General features: G+C 42.9%; 1 protein-coding gene across 1 annotated transcript; it reads right to left on the bottom strand.

The window, feature by feature from the left end:
- Positions 1–1,113: 1,113 nt before the first annotated feature.
- Positions 1,114–22,694, bottom strand: C8B (complement C8 beta chain). Its single transcript, XM_080602611.1, has 13 exons — positions 18,457–22,694; positions 17,290–17,532; positions 15,784–15,937; positions 14,862–15,003; positions 13,561–13,702; positions 11,639–11,771; positions 10,835–11,032; positions 8,568–8,808; positions 7,193–7,321; positions 6,646–6,809; positions 4,286–4,439; positions 3,038–3,106; positions 1,114–1,702 (listed from the first exon to the last, which is right to left on the bottom strand). The coding sequence occupies exons 1-13, from the start codon at positions 18,561–18,563 to the stop codon at positions 1,551–1,553; spliced, it is 2,028 nt and encodes a 675-aa protein (XP_080458737.1). The 5' UTR covers positions 18,564–22,694; the 3' UTR covers positions 1,114–1,550.
- Positions 22,695–22,743: the final 49 nt, after the last annotated feature.

The following is a 22,743-nucleotide window of genomic DNA, read 5'->3' as shown; positions in this document are numbered from 1 at the left end:
ACAGCTTTTGCAGTGCCTCTTTAAAAAGCATCGACAAATACTGCATATAGCATAAGCAGTGACCTTATTGACCATGACCCTGAATGAAGCTTTTCTATCACACAAAAGATATAAGGGTTATACAGTAGATAAGGGAAATGTTTTGGGTTGGCAGCTCAATTACGTAGCCCATTATGACTACAGATCGTGCTTATTTTACATATGCACATATGCAATGTGCTCTTCCTTTCTTAAAGCTGTCACAGAAACCTTGTCAATAAGTGTGGAGGCGGCATGAGGGCTAAAACTAAATGCATGTTCCATTGTTCGGATGTCAGAGAGCCTGAGTCGCTCTTAGAAAAAGTGCATTTAGACAACGTCAGTCTGAGAGAAGAGAAACTGGTGATACCAACCCATCATCACCAGCACCGCTAAAAGCCCTTGGAAGAGCGTTTGACCTTGCTGATGTTAGAAGACTCGCAACATTTAGGAGAAACTTTGCACTGGTTGCACTATTTTCCCCAAACAGAGCTGTCTTTAGTAATTTTAAAGCATGCCCCAACAAATGTCTTTGCAAAAGCCATTAGGCACCAGTGAGGTTGTAGGAGGGAAGTCCCTGGAACAATCCCTCTCAGGTGAGTCATGGAACCACACGCGGCATTCAGTACAAGTTCCTCTTTTGTTTGACTCAGCTCGTGATGCATGGCTTCAGGGACAGTAACAAAGGGCAAACCATTCGTTTTGCTTTGACTTTTTTCATAGCAAACTCCCTCCATCTCAGATGTCCTAACCTGAGAGGACTAGCAATGCAACTACTGAAATACAGCCTTTCCCCATCCCAGAAGCATCCCAAAGAACCAGAGCATCTGAGTGGACTGGGGTGCATGTGAGCCTCAGTGTGCCTGCTCTACTTCAGCAATGCGCAGGAGGAAGCTCGCCTCTGCAGTAAGAACACAACTGCTATTCAGTCGTATAACAATGCCTTGGTGTCACCAGACGGCTTCACAATTTGGTTTTCACTCCTTCAAGACAATTTCTGGTATGACAGACAATTTAAGTTAAATACAATAAGTACGGAAACTGGTGTAGTGAGGCACAGCGGCTTTAAATGTCATGCTAGATACTATCGTGCTCATTGAAATTTAGACTTTAATATGCTGTATTTTGCTCCACATGACACAGCTGTCTTCACAGAAGCTGCATATTAGTGCACATTCTGGCGCACGTAAGATCAACTAGTCTTTTCTCATCTCAAAGAAACATTCAAAAATAAACTTAAAATCTACTGCTACTAAATAAGGCAGGAGATCGAGCTCGTCCCAATTAGCCCATTGCAATAGAGACACAGAACAGTATTAAGAACAGTAAGCACATTCAGTTGCATGGGACAACTGAAAAGCATGCCCAAAGGTATGGTACTCCCAAAGCCTTCTGAATTTTTTCCAACTTCAACGCACGTGGATGAGATCCATAAGCACAGAGAAGCCAACTTAGCAAGCCAGTCAGGTAACGTCTTCCCACTCAGTCTGCAACCTGCTCATCATTTTTGTGCGAGTTCTTAATGATTCCCTCTAGCAATTAACTGTTTCAGCATCTGGCCCTGAGCATGACGAACCCCCGTTTTGTGGCGCAGGGTTGTTGCACTGTCGTTTCCGTGTTCGTTGACCTCCTGAGCATGGAGACCAGCTGGCCCAGCAACCCCAATTTCCATTAATAGCAGTATCTGAAAACGAAAGAACAAGCCAGAAAGGAGTGTCAGAATAAAGCAGCTCTTTCCAAGGGGAGAGCTGTCAGCTTCCATGAATCATATATAAATACAAACAGCTCCGCCCCATCCATACCAACAACAACATACTTGAGTCATTAACAATGAGTGATTGTTTTAAAGACATTTAATTCTCTGTTCAGCATTCCTCGTGTTTGTTCTAACTAACCTTTATTCAGCAAGGACAAGAAAAAAGCATCAATTAGCTTTATATTTTGTTGTTGGGTGTTTCCCTCCCTGACCTAGTCCAAGCCCTGCTAAGAAGAGCACTAAATTGTCAGCCACATTTTGAGGTGCCAGGGATAATGTTAGCGTGTTCTTCTTTGATGAACAACAGCTTGAATATTCAGCTTTCTACCCACTGCTTTGCCTATTACATTGTCTTCTTCTGGACCCTGAGCATGTGAGTGACATAAATTCAGCATCCTAAGAATCACAGAGCCGAACACAGAAGCAACACATAAAAGAAGGAAAGGGGAGTGGGAAAGGAAGTTGTATGTTGACAAGCGGATGGATGCAGTCTTTGGGAGGGTTGGATGTGATTATGTGTGCAGTAAACAGACTGGAAAAAGGTGTAAGTGATTCCACGGTTTCAGGCTGAATGGACTGGCTTAGAAACACCTACAAAATTGACCCTCTGCTTGGTGAAATCTCGGCTTAAAATGTATTTCAGCCTGGCTTGCTTAGGACACAGTCATGCAGAATGAGAGCTGGCTACAAGACTGTAAACAAAGCACAGTGATAAATGCTGTGCATCAAATTGTGGGATGGTGCCAGAGCTCTGGGTGCCTGAGATCTGGGATTATTTAGCATCTAAATTAATGAGCTGGAAGAAGTAAACAAAATGATTAAAGTCACAGATCATCCTAAACTAGAAGGAGTTAAGAACATCAGTCAGAAGACAGCAGTGACACAAAGTGACCAAGAAGCATTAGTAAATGCTTCAAAACAACATAATAAGATTTTAAGATTAAAATGCATGGTAGCATATCTAGAGGAAAACAGTCTGCAACATAGTGGCTGTATCAAAGGGGAAAACTTAGGGAACAGAACTGCTGGAGGAGCCCCGAGGCTTGCCATGGGTTGTAAATTAGGCAGGAGTTCCTATTTTGATATAATTGCAAGGTGGGTGGGGGTGGCTTGGAACTGCAGAAGTAAAGCCACTTTTGGGCGAGCACCAAGAAATTCAGAATTTTAGAAGAGAGCAGGCAAAGGGTACCTGTCACTTCTGCAGGACCCCAACCTCTTGTGCATGGGGCTGGACAGCCAGCAGCAGGGCTGGGGGCCGCTTACCTCTCCTGTTGGTGATCTCACAGGCAGTGCCGCGGTAGCCAAGGGGACACAAGCACTCACACTCTGTCCCTGAAAGCAAGCAGAGATGTAGGGATTACAGACTTCAAGTCTCGTTTCCCTGCAGACACCCAGTCCTTTTCAGTCCTCTCCTGGGAGGAAGAAATTACGTCAGCATTTTTCTCTGTTGGTGGAAGTATAAATTAGCAATAAAGCAGGGAAGCTGTGAGTATGCTGCCGCCCCACTTGCCTCTCCAGCAAGTCCCCTGCCCCTCTCCAGAGATGTCTTGGCAGTGTTGGGAGGGGAGCAAACTGTTTGCAGTGGGTGAGGAAGGGTTTGTGCAGGAGGGACACCTGCATAACCCCACTTGAGCTTCCCAGGGCCACAGTACGCTTCCTTCCCACAGCTGGACCCAGGGTGAGAGCTCCCACCTCAGAAAGTAACGGGCATTGAAAGCCTCTCCTTGAGAAGATCCTAAACGAAATGCTAACCTGACTTAGATCCTGAGAAGTTATTTAAACAAGGGTAATCATGAGACAAATCCTCTAAGTGCTACAATCATCTAGCTGGTACCTGAAGCAATTGTTTCTGCGTCAGGCACATTCAGATGATAACGATCCTCATCAGGACTTCTGCGGATGCAGATTGGAATTAGGCACTTGAAAAAAATGGTCCCTTTGTTAGAAGCTCTCATCACATCATATATCTCTGTTTAGGCAGTGTGGTTTTCACTCAATTTGATTATTTTTCCCCTTCATTTTTAAATCACAGTCTGCTTACAAAGGAGGACAGCTTCTTATTAGAAATGGGGGGAGGTGATGGTGATAACTGTGCTTGGCACTTATGTAGTGCTTTTCATCTTCAGAACACTTTTACAAACACTAATTAATGCTGAGACAGTAGTCACTTCTCCAGGATGATGGAAGCAATCTTAAAAGCAAAGGAGGAGACATCAAGTTGCTGCTTTTTTTAACACATAATTGAAAGGGGATCAAATTTTTCCATGGAACTGATACAGACGATCACTCCCATTAAAAAGGTGCATTCTGTGACTCTACTGTGTTTACTAAATTGTGGCACTCTACAAATAGACCATCTTCTAAAAAAGCTATTTCATTTCTTTTTTATTACCTGGTAGAGAAATGACAGCAGTAACTAAAGAGCAGATTACTCGCTAAGCTTCCTCCCTCCCCACAAATTCCCTGCTCATTGCTCTCAGAAGCCAGAGAAGAGGCATGAAATCCTCCTACCTTTCATAAAGGGGGTCCCATTGCCCTGGCATGGAGCGCAGCGACAGGAACTGGTCTCCAGCTGAAACTCATCAAGAGCCCGTCGCAGATTTTCTTTTATTGTGATTGCATTAGCGAAGTCAGTCGGAGTCACCAGCTGGTACAGCGGCTGCACCTAGAGGGAGGGCAGGAGCTGCACTCATTTTGTTGTTCAAGATGGTGCGAGCAACGCATGGCTCCGTGGAAGCGCAGCTGGGGAGGGAAATGAAGGCCTTGTGGCACGTGCTCCAGGTTTCCCATTAGCGTTTCATTCAACCTAGTGAACAGCAGCAGCACGAATCCTTGCAGGAGTCCTCCCCTTGGTTTACAGCACCAAAGGCACTGCAAACGCATAAGGAGATTCAACAGCCACACAGTTGAAAAACAGGCAAAGTTTCAGTTTCATTCAATGCTTTCTTACCATTTTCTTGATTTTAACATTTTGAGACCAGATTTGATCAAATTTACTTTTCCTGAATGCTCTCTCACTCCAATTTGAAAAGGACCCCCACCAGACCCACCCACAGAAATCTTCTTCGTTCCTCACACAGCTGCACAGCACAGCCATGGGCATTCGCATTGCACTTTCAGCACAACCACTTCTGCGTTTCAAGGCTGATTTCTCTGCTTATGAAGCCAAGATAAGGGTTTCCACTACCTTCAAAAGGGAGAGGATTGTGATCTTCAAATACAAGCACCACAGATAAGGCCAGTGGTGGAAGATAAGAGTGCACGGCACAGTGAACGTGCTGTAGGAAACAAGGAGGCTTTGGCCTTCTTATTCCTTTTTCTGAGGAGGGGAAGTTAAGGTATCCCTATATACTGGCAGTCATCTGCTAAAGCCAGGGGGATGATGCTGGTGCCTCTCCTCAGATGACACTTCCCAGATTCCCATCCTTGCTGTAGGGATACTTTTTACTGAATTCAGTAAGCATGAATGGTCCCTGTGCTGCTCTTAAGAGTCTCAAACTGCTAGAAATCGGAGGTTTCAATAAAGAATGCTCATTTCCTGCTGCTGTACGTTCCCTCTTCATCAATTATCTGTGATCCATACTTTGCTTTTTGAATTCAGATCATACATACGAGGAAATACACTAAGAGTGACCTGCCAAGGCCCTTCTGCAGTTGATTTATGAACTGATTTGCTTCAGTTTTCCCTAACTAAGCGTTCCTGGGCTGACTCTGCTGGTATGTTTGATCTTCAAACCCCACAGGGATTCTGGTATGGAAATGAGGGATCACAGACACCAAATCCAAATTACATCCATCTGGGGTTTTCACTGAGCAGCCTGGCCACTGATGCCAGGCCAGACAAAGGATGCCACAATTGGTTGTGGGAGAACTTTCTGGAAATGGGATCTGTGCAGGGCGTTGTGCTCACATTGTCTCCTGCTGGGAAACTTCCCAGTGCATTTCTGAAGCTCTGTCCACTGTGCACCAGGGGCATGGGAAAGAAAAATGCACTGCAGCAAGTACTGGAAGGGCACTGGCAGTATTTCCAGATTACTGATATTTTCTTTGCTTCAGACTGCTTAGAATTCACTTTTTTTTTTTTTAACAGTCAGAATTTTCAATGAGAAACAAGTTCCTTTTACAAATATCAATATTTTTGCCTAAAATTAATTTCACAATGAAGACCAATAATAATAACAAAACCAATTTCCACCTCTGACAGTCCAAACTCCTGCTTTAAAAGGATGTTTTCCTCTGCCTATGGTATTCAATCAATATTCTCTCAGAAGGAGCTTATTTTGACATTAAAAACAATGAGGCAGAATCATTACATGCTTCTGCTCACTTTTCACTTTTACAGCACTTTGCATTTCTAAAACTCTTTGGGATCAAAAACCCTTGACCCTTCAAAACCCAGGGCATGTTTTTATTTAGCTAATCTGCACAAACATCCAAATATGTATGGTGAACTTGACCTCCTGAACCAGAGAGAATTGTTGCTAAATAGTCACTGATACTCATGGAAGACAAGAAATTTCAAGCAAAAGAAGTCCTTATAAAATATATGCTGACAAGTGATACACTGGAAAAAGAGGAAGTGGAAAGTCTTACCTGCTAGGTGGGCAATAAGCAATCACATCGGCATGGACAACTTACGAAGGGTAAAAGCTGTTTACTTCACTTCCTTTCAGCTACACCACACTTTTTAATGCATCACAACTTTGATTTCCTGATCACCCATTCTCAGAGCAATGATGCTACACCATATAGTTCTATCAGTTGCCCTAGAAATTGCCCTTTTTTAAAAAAAAAAAATCGCATTTTTTCAAACACAGAGCTCTCTGAGGCACTCAGCTAAGTGAGGCTGAATGAAGCAAAGCATACAGTACCTTTAGCTGTATGATTTCAGGGTTGTACTGTACAGCATCTCCCCACTCCTGCATTAGCGTGGCAGTCGGCAGGCTTCTGTAGGCCAGTGCAGTAATGTGTTCGCTTGCTCCACCACGAACGAGGGCGATGAAATCTTCCACGTACTGCTTTTTGGCGGTGCTGTCTGCAAAAAAATGCATTCAGAAAGCAGTCAGCTTTGCACAGTTATTTCTTTGGGGACTGAAATGGGACATAAGCTCACAGCAAAGCACCTCTGGAAATGACCCATCCCGCTGAGAGAAGGCAAAGGAGAAAGGCCACGGGTGCTTCACACCTGCAGCCTGGTTTCCTACACTGTGTGTCCTGTGCCTCTCCTGCTGCCTTGCAGCAATACCCCCAATCCTCCTGTCCTTTACACCTGCCCCCTCAATTTCTTCCCTCGGGTGGCCAGCTGTAATGCTTGGAAGTTCTTCCACAGCCTGAAGCTTCTCTCCAACACGATGGAAGAAAAGATTTTTCACTGTGACATAGGCTAGAAATGAAATCACCAAAGTGTTTCTTGCTTACCTCCGATCTCCTTTAAAAGGGCATTACAGCCTTCTATGTTTATTCCAAGACTCAAGCGGACATCTTTAATAGTTCCACCAATTTTAAAGCCATGCTGTGCGCATTTCTGGACATCGCTCAAAGTATAACCTTAAATAAACAGCAAAAGATTGCAGTGTTTTAATAAAATAGCCCCTTTTTTATGTCCTTATATGCAGAAAATATAAGTTGATACATGATTTTTCTTTGGTAAAAAAGATGAAGCCTTCTTTGGGATAATTAACAGATCTCATGGTCTTCCCACACATCTGATATTGGGGTTGATCCAGTACAGCCCTTATTAATGCTTATAGTCCATATGCAATTAAGGTAGGAACCATTGTTTTATGACATCCTGGCACAGCATCAGGTACAATCAGTCCTCTCTACTGCCATCTTTCCCACAGACGAGGGAGCACTACTACCCTGAGCTCTACTGCAGGCTCCTGATCTAGTTCTGCAGATACTGCCAGGCAGCATTTGCAAACAACATGCAAATGCAAACAACAATATACATTAGTTCAACACAAGTTTGCTCATGACGGACCCACGCCAACGTCTGAGAAATTGCTGGTTTTTTGAATATCTGAAATCTGAATCTGACGTCTGTCTCTCTGGGCCATACCTGCTACAGCACAAGCTAGCACATTCCTAGCCAGCAGAAGAGCAAACAGACCAAGTGCCGCACAAAGCAGAGTCCACTAAATGCTTTCACAAATAGACAGCGAAGGCAGTTCCTCGCTCTCATGCCAATGAATAAATAAGAGAGTGCAGCTATTGATTAATGTCACACAGCTCTCTCTACCCTACACAACAATCATCATTTCTTGCAAAAAAGGAAGCCAGAGTCAAAGAGCACGAGCAGTGTCAGGCACAAGAGTCACCCAGCAAATTATTTACTGTTTCCTACATGCTGGAAAAGCTCTCGAGGCTAAAGGTGTTTCAAAACTGCCATTTGAAAGGCAATGGGAAAAGAACTTAGGCGAAGGTTTTCAAAGCTAACAAAGGCATTAAGCTACATGACTCTCATTCATCTCAACATCATGTCAGCCCCCTGAATGCGTAGTCTAAAACACTTGCCCCAGGGCCCTTTTTGTGAACTGGCAGCACCCACAGCTTCAGAGCTCTACGAAGCCCACGATGCTGAGCATTCTTTGAAAACCAGGTGCTTTATTCACTGCCATGAAACACTGCTACTCCCGTATTTCCTACGGGCTATCTTTGAGATGTTGTTGGCTCCTTCTTCCACAGCCTCTCTTTTCTGTCCTCAGATCTGAACCATCACTGGGTGCCTGGAGAGGGATTTTCCCACTGAAAAGCCAGGTCTGGCCTTTTCACAAGCTTCATATGCACGTACCTGCCTTTTGGAGCTCATTACTGTTCAAGACTAAAGTATACTCGTAGATGCCACCGATGGTAGCCTCGGTGATGTAGTGTGTCCCGTAGTCTCTGTACAGCTCTCTGTACTCCCCGTAGCTGTACTCCAGTGGGAGCTGATGGAGTCTCTGCAGGAACTTGTAATGCAGCATCAGGGCTCGGGGCTTCAGCTTATAAGTGGCAACAGTCAGCTCAGAACGGGCGTGAATGAATTTGCTGGACTACGTGGCATACAGAAACACAGGAGAATCCAGAAGTGAGCATCGTCGTTCTTGCCACAACGTGCAGGTATTTGCCATTACATAGTTATACTGGTCAGCACTTATCAATTTAACAATTTTCAACTGGAAATATTTTAATTTAGTAAAACCAAGCCTTTTAGTAGTAAAGTTTCTGAAAATCGGGATTCTGACAAGGACTGGAGAGAGGAGAAGGACGAAAGGGGGACACCCAATACAAAGAGGTGACGGCTCAGGTGTTCAACTTCAACAAGGGAAAAGCCAGGATCAAGACTCTGCTCTGACAGATGCAAGGACACAAACAGCATCCCAACAGAGTGCTCTACCTGTAATACTGTTGACCAGCCTTTGCTTCCACAGACTTTCTCGTGAAAAAGCTGAACAACTGAAATCATGATGATTTATACATGAGTCAGTAATTCTCTGGCTGATCCAAATTAATATTTATATTTGTCTTACAGAGAATATGCTATCACCAAAACTCCATGGAAAGAGGAAAACACAAACACTTGCACACATGCGCATTTGTATGTATTTGTGTAAATATGTGTGTGTGGGTATATATTATATCTCCCCTTCCTGGCATAAATGTCAGGAGCTGAGGTCTTTTGTTATGTCCAAAGAATTTGTGTCCAGTTTGGGCCAGCAGGAATACCACATCAAAGGCATTTCAACATAGAACTCTGTAGCTTAAATAATAAAATAAGGACTTAGTACAGGGTTTCTTTCTGGATATCACTGCAAATGCTTCTCATATACCTCTGATCTTGTCATGGGAAATGTCACTTTGCAGGAAGCAAATGCAAGTTTAATAGCAACAAGGAATACCCTGCCATTGCTGAGCGCACTGTATACTGAGGGAAGAGACATAGATCAGCAGTACTATTAAACCACTGACAAGAGCTAGGTTTGTTTACAGCAATAACAGATGAAAAGAAGAAATCAAATGATGTTGCACACGGCCTCAGAATGAATCTCATAAAGCAGTCCTAGGAGTTATAGATTAAAGCATCTCCAGCCAGCTTAAAGTGTGCATCAGATCACAGCTGTGACCACATCTCTGAAGATGAGGCTGGAACTGACTGTGCCGTCTGTATTTTGTGTTGTGTGTGTCCTTATCTGATGAATGATGTATTCAGCAGATAGATCACATCAACTGAAGTAAAATGGCATGTGTTAGTCTATAATTAAACCCACAGAAGGCCTGCTAGCAGTTTTCATTCCATGTTATTGTCAAGGCTGCCTACAGCAGAATAGGTTGGCTTCGCTGTTTGCATTATCACTTACCCAGGTGACAGCTCCTGCCTTGCTGAACCCACCTAAACGAGGAATGGCCCTTCATGTGTGACATGCTATCCTGTAGCAAACACACAGACAACAGCTGTCCACGCCACAGAGTGTTTTCTGGACCGTCTACAGGTGCAGAAATCCTGGAACTGCAGAAAATCCTATTTGCCCCTTTTTTCACCCAACATTTCTCCATTACTCAGTGTAACCCACCCATGGAGCAGGGGGAACCCTGGACTCCCGGGTTCATTAGCTAAACCCCAGTTTTGCCTGTACAGATTGCCTCTGCTGGTTGCACCCACGTGGAGACCCTGCTCAGGGTCCCATTTGTCCATCTCCTACCAGCATGTTTACTGCAGGGAGGGGAGGCCTTCTGCACCTGCTTCTTAGTTTCATTTTTTGCAAGTGATTTCACCCCAAACACCCAAGTGTGGATACCCAGCAGTAGACTGGACAGACTGTACATGATTGTGGCTAATTTTAAAGGTTGGCAGCCTGGTTCCTGGCAGGTCTGTGAATAGAAAAGCTCCTGGGTGCTGCAAACACAAACCAAGGTGTTGTGGCTTTATAAACACTTGACCAATACAAACTGCAAAATCCAATCGGGGGAAAGATTTCACTCATCCTAGTCATGGCTGCTGACCTGACGATGGGGATGAAATCAACAGACACACAAATACAGAAAACGTGTTAGCAGAGAATTAAGCGGAGCAGTGCTTACTGTTGAAGAAAAGCTTTTCATCCTTTGAATGAACTTCTTGAACCTGTTGTCATTTTGACTGTAACCAATTTCAAACAGTCCGAATATATTTATACCGAAGCCGAAGCTAGACTGAGAAAGTTTTTGCCTGAGGACATTTCTTTCATAACTTGAGTAGGAGTCATATTCAGTCATTGTAAATTCATATTTGCCTTTGGTCTAAACAGAAAGCAAAAACAACACATTTTATTTCCTGCGTAGTGATCGTATACCTGAAGCATGGAAAGGGAGAACAGATACAAATGTACTTGTGAATTAATGCTTGCACTTTGAAGATGAAAAGCTTTGTATAATTGCAAAGCATTACTATTATTAACACTACTTCTTCAGGAATACCTGATTTACAGCAGCAGGGAAGCTACTATCTCCTCCATACTGCACGGACCTCGGGCCTTTACTGAATATGTCAATCTTACGCGAAGAAGGTGAAACACAGGCAGCAATGGAAGTAGAAACCCTGAGAGGAAAAGGTTTCCTAATGGACAACAGTCAAAAAGGCCTAGGCTTTGCAGTGGGAAGGTTCAAGGGAACTTTGCCATCTATTCCAGTGCACACAGATCTTAATATAAAGGCACTGTTCCAAGTCCATCTACTGCATGGGTTATTAACCTAAAAGTAGGGCTAAACTCAGTCTCATCCCATTTGATTGCATGAGTTTCGAAATTCCTTAAAAATAATTTAGTAATGAAACTTGATCAGTATTTTGCACTAAATGTATTGGAATATACTTATGTATGCTTAGCTGCAGAAGAATCTGACACGTACCTCTGGCACATAGCTTTCTACATTGTATGGTTTTCTGAATCTTGTGTCCACAATATAATGGGGAGAACATCCCCCAGCATAGTACCTGTGATCAAGAACTAATCCTTCCAAGTTTTTAGTGAAGATATTTAACCTGTATATGAAGCATAACAGCAAAATATTAAATTTATCATCGATTTAGGGGTACACATCAAATGGGTTGGGTGAGAAAGGCAAAAGGGTTTTTTGTTTGGCTGACAGCTCTTTGTTGCATACTTCTTTATCCTGAAATCCCAACAGAAAACTCTGTCTCTTCCACTGTTTGATCAGCCCAAACCCTCCAAAAAACCTCAATGCCTAACAAACAAACAAAAGACAGAGACAAATGTTGACACTTTGCTGAATATGATATCAATTACAGAAAGGCAGTTTTATCTACCCAACTAGGAATAACACTGGGAGAATTATGCCTGTGTCATCAGTCCAGACTAATTTTTAATTGACATTTTCTTTGTTCTAGTTTATCAGTCATAATCTTTGCTGTGTTGGTCAACCACAGGTCAGTGGACAAGAAGTAAAAATTGTCAGGGAATAAGATCTAGGTAGCCAAGCAATCCTTTAACAGCTCCTTGAAGTCACTGGGAAGCTTTACTTTGACTACAAGAGAGGAAGGACAGTGACCTGTGCCCAGGAAGGATGCAGCACTGCAACCTTTTTTCATGGAGTAATTTAACCAGGCTCACTGCTTTTCCCACTGCTGCTGGTGGGTTAGTTGCAGTAAAAACCTTTCTGTTACTCACTGTCAGGACAGCCTAACAGCACCCCTGTGGCACACAGATGAGGACATGCTACTCATCTCCAAAATTCATCACCAAATAGTAATGAGTCATTAGAGGACACCCCCTCCCCCCAAAAAATAAGTTACTATAGTCCATGTTGTGTTCCCATTACTGTTCCAGGCCTCTGCTAGACCTGCCTCTCCTTGTTTTGGGGAGAGAAACTTGCATGATAATGACACCGAAGCTGTAAAATATTAACTCTAATTTTAGAACAAACTGAGAAAGAGGGAAGTCCACTAAAAGCAAATTACTGAGCAATTGTAGCTTCAAAGAGATGAGAAGCATGTTCCCATAATTGTCCAACATTATTTTAAATTTTGATTAAACTCAGAAGTACAAAGCATTAGCAATGACATGAACAGCAGCCATATCTCCTGAGAGTAAGTAGGAAATTATCATTTTCCCACAATGTTTTTCTTTCTTTTTTTTAAGTAAAAAGCATTTTTTTTCCAGCAGAATTAAAAAAAAAAAAAAAAGACTTTTCACACAGTATGATCTTACAGAAAGTTGCCGCAGTCTTAGCCAGTAAAAGATGAATGAGTTCAGATGTGGATTTGAATCCGCACAAAGCTGGGGCTTGCTAACATGCAAGCAATAAAACAATACACTGTGCAACAATACAACTCCATAGACTGGTTCAGATTTTAGGCAACCCAAGATGCTGGTTTAAGACACTTGTGCAAAAAAAAAAAAAAAAAAAAGGAACACTGAATCTCTCTCACTGATTGATTTAATCGCAAATATCTGTAGACACAAGGGAAGTGTTTGGTGTTTACACTTCTCTTTTCACTCCCCAGGTTTTGGCAATACAAAGAGCACACTGCAGCTCTTGCAGTAGCCATTTGCAGGCTGAGCTGATGCACTCTGCAGGGTGCACATGTACTCCTGGGTACACCTGGGACCTTACTCACCATGTCTCTCCCAGAAAGACTCATACAACACACAGTCAATAAGGATTTTCCCACAGGGCTTTGGGTCAGGACTCCAAATGCTGTGTGACTGTAACTCCTGGCTACAGCAACGGCTACAGCTTTTCTTGGGTCAGCGTTTGTGGCTGAAGCCATTACCCTTATATAAAACGTCTCATGAAGATCACGGACTTACCCTTTTGCCAGATTCTCTATTCCCCAGTATTGCTCCATCTTCCGGTCACATTTCTGAAACACTTTTTTGCAGTTTTTTTCATCTGACTGGTCTCCACAGTCATCATCCCCATTACAAAGCAGCCTCCGCATAATGCATCTCCCTAGGTTGCAATATGTACATTACTCAGAAAACAATCTATTGTCATGCTTAGTGGTAATAGTGCAATATCACAGTCCCCCAGCTCAGAGGCTAGAAGAAAAATAGAAGACTCTTGTAGTATATGGTTCAAAACTACCTGGAAAATATTTCATAGAATCATAGAATCGTTCAGGTTGAAAAAGACCTTTAAGATTATCAAGTCCAACTGTTAACCTAGCACTGTCAAGTCTACCACCAAACCATGTCCCCATTCACCACATCTTTTAAATATGTCCAGGGATGGTGGCTCAACCACTTCCATGAGCCTCTGATTTTTAATCACCAAATTCCATTTACTCAATTTTGCTCAAAACTTTCAAAATCTTATAATGACTTTTTCAATCTAAGGTTAAAAAAAATCAACAACAAAATAAGTATAAAAAAGGTTAGAATATTTTATGAAAAAAACATTACGTTGGAGATTGCTCTGCAGACAGGACGTGGTATTACTTTTTTTTTTCTCTTCCCATGTCCATCATTACTGAATTCTTGTTTTTCAATCTCATCAAAACACACACGTTGGGTACAAGACTGGATCAGCAGTTCCTCTCCTTTACCCCTGAGCAGCAAAATGGAGCCCAGCAGCTTTGCCCCATCTCCTGTACTGACCTCCCCTCTGCCACAGTGCCCTGCTCCCTGCACTCTTTCTCCCCACTGCCAGGAAGCAGGCACAAAGCAGAGGCTGTCCAAATTCTGGACATGGCTAACACCTGCCTTGCTTTCCCACACTCTTTGGAGAGTCCCCGACTAATTAGTCATTCACATGGATGGAGAGAAAGGCCACATGGACCACCATAATAACTTGTTGTGCTCTTGGGTATGCGATGCTTGGTACGTGTTCTGCTGTTGCCATCGTAACCACCTGTGCTATGGATTTTGCTGATATTATATCAGTAGCTTTTAACTTCTATTTGGATTTTTTTTTGGAGATTTTAAAGACATGCTTTAGACTGGCAGATGTTGACTATTATAGAGTCACTCAAAATCACTCATGCAAACACACCACAAGCATAGATGGGCCAGGGTCAACATCTGACATCTCTTTAGCCTGGCAAACTCACGTAGAAGAAGAAAGTTGAGTGTGGTGATGTCAGAGATGTCACCATGCAGTGAATCCTTACCTGTAACTGCACATACAAAACCTTCACATCTGACTTTATTTCTGCAAGGATTATTCGTAACACAGTCTTCAGTTTCTTTGTCAGAGTAATCACACGGCTCTCCATTGAACTGAGAAGGTTGTTCCAGGCGGGCAAACCTGTACTGTGATGAAATAACAGAATATTGACTGGAGCGTACAGAAATTGTGAATTTTATGGTTCCCTAGTTCAAAAACAAACTTTGTGCTGGGGAGATCTAAGAGCAGAGTGATTAAAAAAAAGTGTAGGCAAAGAAGCGTGACACTGCTAACACACCTCATTTCAAATGTTTCTGATCTGGGACAGTTTAAATTTTACTAAGTAAGGTCTGAGAACTGGAAGGGATAATGGAAAGTTTGCTTTTATATGACAGTTTGTTTAAATGTGCCTGACAGGGGAGTGCGGGCATTTGCAAGAGTAAGGAAGGATTCAGTTACATCTCCTCTCTTTCAATTAGCGCTGGTAACGACATCCCTTGTTATTTTCTGTCAGTGTATTTACTTGGCCCTCTATATCATTAGGGATTTTTTTTCCGCCCACAACACTGCTGTGAAGCAGTCAATTACTCCGTCCAATATGTTAGCCCTCCTTTTTTTTTTTTCTTCCCAGCTTTTAAGATTAACTATTTGATACAAAGCTTCACTCTTCCCAGCTCACACCACTGGTTATTCCTGGTTAAGCCTGGAACACTTCTCCAGCTTGTTAGCAGAGCTCCCTCTAGCAACGAGGATTTTGCTGTTCATGCTACCGGGGTCATTACCTTCATCTGATGGGCTTCGCTGGTAGGGAACGTTTGTTGGCAGACTACAAAAAGCGAGAGGCACTGATTGTTCCCAGGTCCTACAGGGGACCATCAGTGGGACGGTGCCTTCTCGGGCTTTGTGCCTTGGCCACAAGCACTCACCCTTTTCTTCTGGCAGGGATCGCACTTGCTCCACGAGGACCAGGTGGAGAGGATGCAGTCCCGTGGCCGCGGCACATCTCCTGCGGACCGGGGCCGCCTGCTGTTGGCCACGCTGCTGTTGGTGCCGCCCAGCCCCAGGGGCTCCTTACCACCACTGCATTCAACAACACGAGAGCTTCAGCGGGTGAAAACAACGAGGCCAGAACAACCCAGCCTCTGCCTGTGCAAAACTACATGCCGAAGAGGATTAACGTCTGTTAGGCTGTACCACACGGGAAACACAACCCTCGTCCCAGCAGCCTGGGCATCATCTCAAGCTGCTCGAGCCCTACAAAATAACCCAGCAAAGTAGCCAGCAGGAAAATCTGCACCACCAGCTCCTGCCCTTGTCCCCCTGCTCTTGCTATACCCGGTCCCTGGCTGCTGTACGTGATGAATAGCTCCAGGGCCAGGCACCCCACAACAAACACCAGCTGCAATGCAAAGGACAGCTTACACGCACTCCGTATTTTTGAAAACCAGGCTTAAGTGCCTCCCTTTGCCAAGCAGGTGATTTTTTTCTCAAGCTGGGCAAAACTATTATCTATTCTCAGTTCTCAATAGAGTCATTAACCCATTAATCCCATTCATCCCAGTGATGAATCTGAACCCCAAGCGTGAGCCTCCACTCTTCTGCCCCACCATATACAACTGTCTCCAAGGTTTCCATGATGCTGCAGCCAAAACGTTGCCTTCTCTTTCAGCAGATTCACTATTTCTGATTAAATCCTCGTTCCAGACAAATGCTTCCTTGTAGCACCTAATCTAAGTGGGAAAGCTCAAATAAAATATTGACAGTGAGTTTCTTTTCATACCGCTTTGACAACCAAACTACCTCTGCTGTGTTCCCAGCTCCTCCGCCAACACAAGGAATAGCACCAGCTGAAGCTGTATGATTTACTGCCTGACAAGGGGCTCTCATTACTGCGTATTAAAAAATCACATGGAATAAAGGAATTACAAAAACTCATCAGCTCACTGAGGCATGAATTCAGAGCTCAAAGTTCAGAGAACAGTGGAAAAATGCAGTTAGACCATAAGTATTACAGACACTGATCGACTGCAGCCCCTTGAAAGAGCAAAATCTATTAAGCTGATAGAGAAAGAAACAAGTATCAGGCAGATTTTTGCCATTTATGTACTCAAAGAAAATGAAACCTCTTCCTTCTAGCACACTTTTGGGCAGCTGGCACATCAGGAGGTTGAACGTTGCAAACACAACTCTCCATTACAATGCGACCGGGGCAATTTGTCGTACCAGATTTATCAGATGGGATTACTTTTCCCAAGTCAGACACAACGCACTACGTTAACTTCCAAACAATGTCTTTTACTATTCATTAGAAACACAGAAATAGCTCAAGACAGCAATTACGCCCCATAGAAAGTAAAAGCAGGCAGTTGGTGCTGATTTTCCCAGTTTTATCATATCACCCCAAGGACATCCCTTCAGAAAAGTTCACTTACCCAAAGCAATGAACATTTAGGAAGCCGAGTATGGCACAAAGCAGCAGCAGTTTGACGGGGTACAGAGCAAATGCTGTCTGTACCGTACTCATCATGCCAATGTACTGTCGGTGATTCAAAACCACCACCGCTCCACTCCCAGTCTGCAGGAGGATTTGAAAACGGTTCGAGCAGAAAAGGACGAACTGCTGGCTCGTTGGATTTCCACACAGTAAACAGCAGATGACCCACCACCTGGCAAATCTGCAAGGTAAACTTTGTAATTGTTAACACACAGCTTTCTGCAGGCAAGTGGGAAGAAAACAGAGATCCGTCCCGAAGCAATTTACACTTTCATTTGCAATGCTCCTTTCAAGAGGCAGAAATAAATGAATATTTCAACAAATGAATTACTCAAATCTTGGCAAAAAGGAAGCAGTAAGTGAACCAAAGCCAGCTCTCTAGGCGCAGACTGCGAAATCATCCATCTATTTCTGCTTTTAATGCCTGTTTGTCTCTCGGAGGAAGGCCGGGCAGTTCCTCTGCCTGCACACAGATCCTGGGCACTACCTCTCACCGGGGCTTGGGCCTTTCCCCAAAATGCCCAAAGCCCTGAGGCCACGGGCATGGGACCTGACAGGGTATTGACCTACGTGGGCATAAATAGGGCAGGGAATTCACCAAGGGCTGCCTCCCAGCAGCTCAGTCATGCTTTCAGAGGCAGATCGGGATCCTCAAAACCTTACTGAGTATTTCTTCAGTTGCTTGTTGAGGCACAGGCCCGCTGCTTCTCAGTTCGGGTATGGCTCTCTTTGACTCTTGAGACACAAAGGCCTTCCTCTTCAACCTACCACAAGCATTTTGGAGGGTAAAAGTTCTCCAAATCTGCATTTCCCTGTGCAAAATGATGTATATCGTTGTTTTCCCAGCCTCCCTCTGGCTGACCAAGCAGAGGGGTTCTCTGAGGAGACGCGGCCCTGCCCTGTGGCCTTCGCACCACAGTCTCTTGCCCTGGGCCAAGGATCTGATTGCTCCGATGACAAAAGGAATAAATTAATTTTAAATTGCTCATTACGGGAATGATAGATGCTGTACATAAAATTAATCATATTCACTGACACAAACCCAAACCAACCTCGGTGTAATGACCTGGACAAGTGTGGCACCTTTTAAATGTGTTGTACTCACCTCACAGATGGTACCGTCTCTGAAAAAGAAGTAACTGGCTGCTGCTTTTTTAGTTTGGCAACTTGATGATAACCATTTAACACAGAGAAGCACGTTAACTCATACATTAACAAAGTCCAGTAGGAATTTGACCAGAACAGGAGGATTGTTGTTCTGGCAGCCAGTTTCTCAGAGTGTTACTGAACACAGTCAGTGACTAGCTGCCCTGTCATCTCCGGAGATGGAGGACAAAGTATTAGGAAAGATGGCTGAGACTGGCTTTTTGTTTGCCTTTTTTGCCTTACTTTTTGTGTGTGTCAAATGACTTTGACCCCAGACTAAGACGAAGGTGTGTCTATTTGATACAGCTTGCTCAACCTTTGACATGATTGATTTCACTGTTAATTATTTATGCACGACAGAAAAAAAAAAAAACAAAACCAAAAAACACAAAACAACCACTTACAGGAAAGACCTCTCCATCTGCAGGACCCTTGCTGGCTGAGAAATGCAGTACAAATCCAATATTGCATTAGCAGCAAGAGAGAAGCTAAGATTGAAAGCACAGAGCACACTCTGTGTTTTACTGCAAACCACGATAGTGCCACAGTTTGTGAAGACCCCCAAGCAGCTTGCTACTGCTGGTTGCCATGCTGCTCATCTCCGTTTTACTCCGTCTTTCCACACACATCTTAGTGGTGATCATGCCTTCTCCTTAATTAGCTGGAAGATGTTAGGTTAAAATCACAGCAGGGACCAAGGAGGCAGAGTTTCCTATATGTTAACATACTGTTCAAAGAGAATTGAAAAGCATAATCACGTTTTCCACATCATTTATACCGTGGCTTAACAAGAGGGAGGGCTAACATGCAAAATTCACAATGACAACCACTGCTTGTTTTCCACCTCCTTGCAGCTTGAGGCATAATAGGTCTGTGGATCAGTGGGAATGTCACCCTGTAGCCCTGCCTGTGTCCTCTTTCCACAGTTTTGTGCCTTCTTCATTGCTGAGTGTAATAGCCCCAGCTGTCTGCTGAGCTGTTTTTTAAATCCCAAAGCATTTAACCCTAACAATGTTCTAAGACACTGGAAGTGGGTTTTATCACACTTGAAAATGAAGGCTCACTAAGTGTTCATCATGAGCTTTCAAGTGCAATGCATCCTTTGTAGGGTTCGTAACACCAACGAAAGTTTCTAACCTCTTGCCCCTGTAAATAAAACCCATACAGTTTCACCAAAGGTGATTTTTTTTTTTAATTTAAATGGATGCTTTCTGCCCAAATTAAAACTCTAACACATACTGGAGATGAAAGGACCTCCGTGGAAAAGGTTAGATGGGAGCAAGAAGTTTTTATGCTGGTCAAAAACAATTTATCTTTCTCCTTTTCTGAAAAGATCTTTTCATTCCCTGCTTCATAACTCATATTTCCTTCTGCAGAAGAACGCAATTGTCTCATTCGAAGGTAAGAGGGGGTCTCCCACAGATTTTAATGGTGAAGAGCATAAGGTGGCAAACACGTCATAAAGTTTACAAATAACAAACCCCAAGGAATATTTTCAGATGTTTACTTAAAACTGACTCTGTTGCATCATAATTTCTGTTACTAATACAGTTGTTTTCTGGTAGTGAAGCTGGTATCTGTAAAGTCATGGACGTAAAAAATTCACCTTGTCAAGCTTATTTTCTGTTTTTGCCTTTTGATTTACTAAAAAGTAATGCCTCATAATGGCTTGGTTCAAACTAGGTAAAGGTACATCTACACTGAAAGCTCTATTTCTAGGGTCCTGTATGGCAGTGGTTGCAGTATCAAGTAGACAATGCAAGAAAAAAACACCATCTCCATCTCATCTCCACTGGGCTTCAAGATAACACACACACAAATTCATTTTCAAACTAGAAACTCAATGTATTTTGAAGAAAAACCAAGATTCTCATCATCTCAATATGTCAAATAGTACAAAATTTACAGAGAATTGCAACAGCTTAAAGCTTTATAACTTCTGCTTATTTTTGATACAACATGCTTCTGACCCTGAGAGCTTTTCTCAAGCTCCTAACAACTATCTGTTGTTAAGGAAGACGGAAATGGCACAAAAGTCTTCACACTTGAAGTACCTGGCAATAATTCTTCATAATCCCTTATTTTCACAAATGTCTGAGGCCAAATGGACATTGATTTGCTGCCTGTTAACCTGTTTTTCGTTTAATCTATTGTGATATCCTTTCCTTGCTGGTTAGGAGTATTTACGTAAGTGGTGCTGCGGGAGCTATGAAATGGGATTGAAAAGCTAGCAAATTGCATCAGATCTTAAAAGACCTTTAAAAAATATACCCTGTATCTGAAAGCCACTTGAATGGGTAACATTTGAGGCTATTCCTCTTGCTGAGATTTTTCAGGTGCTGATAAAACATTTTAGGGGTGATAGATGAGCCACAGGGCAAGCACGTACATTGAGATAAGACTATTTAAAGCTCTAAAAACTAATAGCTGGACAATCGTTTCACTAATAGACCTGTTATTTCCTGCCTCCAGTAGGATAATTTTAGAAAGAGACAGGCAATGTAACAGGTAATCAGGAAATCGTATCAGGACATCTCCCCATATTCCTCACTGTCATGCTGAAATGTATAATTTGGTTCCCACATACTTTGAGACAGCCAGTGAAGCAAGAAATAAAACACCCGTCTCCCTTCCCCATGCCACCTCTCTGCTTTATCTGACGTATTCAAAAACGGCTCTTTACAGGGCTGATCCTAAAAAGTGAATTAGACTTAGAAGACCAGCTTGTGCAAGACCTTGTTACAAGAGTACATAGAGTAACTCTTACAGATCATGACTTTTGTAGGAATAACATCAGGCCACAGCCAGGAACAGGTGTGAGTCCCACTGGTTTCCCATACAGAAGCAGAACCAGATGCCAGGAGCCTTGCATGAGGCAGTACAGACAGAGTCAGCAATAGTGGTAATATTTGAGTGGAATAGATGGCCAGTGTCACATACTCACCAAAAATCTGTGCTTTCTGGTTGCCATATGGGATTTCACTTTGTTCATTTACCATTGTGTTTTCCATGTTGGCTTAACGAGACAATTGTAGACAATTAATCCAAACCTCTGGAGCAAAATTGACACCAGTCATCCCCTCTCATTGCTTGGAAATGATATTCTGACTGAGCATGGTATTTACCAGAAAATTAATACCCATGAACCTGACAGGACATGAGTTGTTCAGAAAGAAAAGAAAGAAGGAAATGGTGCATGGAAATATATACCACAACCTCGGAAAAAGAAGCAACATTACCTTTGATCCAACAGACACCAGTTCAAATTGAGTATTCCCAGTCTGTACAAACAATTCTTTCACAGAAGTCACTGACATGGAAAAAAGAGATCTGCCGAGAGTCCTTGCTTCTGTATAATTGCAGTGTGATCCTGAAAATTGTTTGCTAAGTAAGTTCTCGTTGCTGTAGGAGATTGTGGCCTTAATAAACATTAATTAAATTAGGATCATTTCTTTACCTACTTACATTTGAGGTGGATACTTTCACATATAATCAACAGATTCCTACAGTGCCTAAGCTACAGTAAGACATAATTAATGCTGCAGCATGACCTACTGGACACTTTCAACAGATGAAAAAGGAATGGGACAGCAAGAAGACATTTAATTAAATATATGTGCATACATACTGCTCTCTCTCTTCCTATATATAGATGCATACTTCTTACCCTGAAATTTCAATGTGGATTCTTGCATACTTGCACTATTTCTTGGCAAAACCATTATTCTTCATCTTGGCTGAAAGATCCAGTGCTCAGTTCCTCTGAAAATCAAGCAACTGCATTTTGCATGTGGCCTCAGAGCTTCGCACCAGCAAAACACTTCAGCCTACCCTACACATTGCCCCAGCCAGCAGAGAAGTCTCACCGGAAGAGAAGGGGACCAATAATACGTTCTGGTGTTTTACTACAAACTTTCAAAACTGCCATATTTAAATGCACATTTTTCATTTTACATCTTACTTGAGCAAAATGACTTGCAGCTTCTCACACCACAGAGTTGCCCCAGCTCTGGTAGCATTACACAGCACGGTTTCTCCTAGAAACGTGGTTTTACAGGAGGTGACCAAAAGTTATTGTTTCCTACACCCCAAAAGAGGCCAAAAATGGGGAGGCAGCATGTAAAGTAGCAAGTTAAGCCTCTGCAAGATAAGCAACAACTAGGGTATTTAAGAAGAGGTATTCTCCAAATAGAGGCAGTTATTTTTCTCAAATATTCTTTCCCAATTATTTAGTACCTGTCAAAAA

The sequence above is a fragment of the Anser brachyrhynchus genome (assembly GCF_964034855.1).
Source record: "Anser brachyrhynchus genome assembly, chromosome: 8".
NCBI lineage: Eukaryota > Metazoa > Chordata > Aves > Anseriformes > Anatidae > Anser > Anser brachyrhynchus.
Note: the sequence above shows the minus strand (reverse complement) of the source record. Positions and strands in the feature narration are given on the sequence as shown.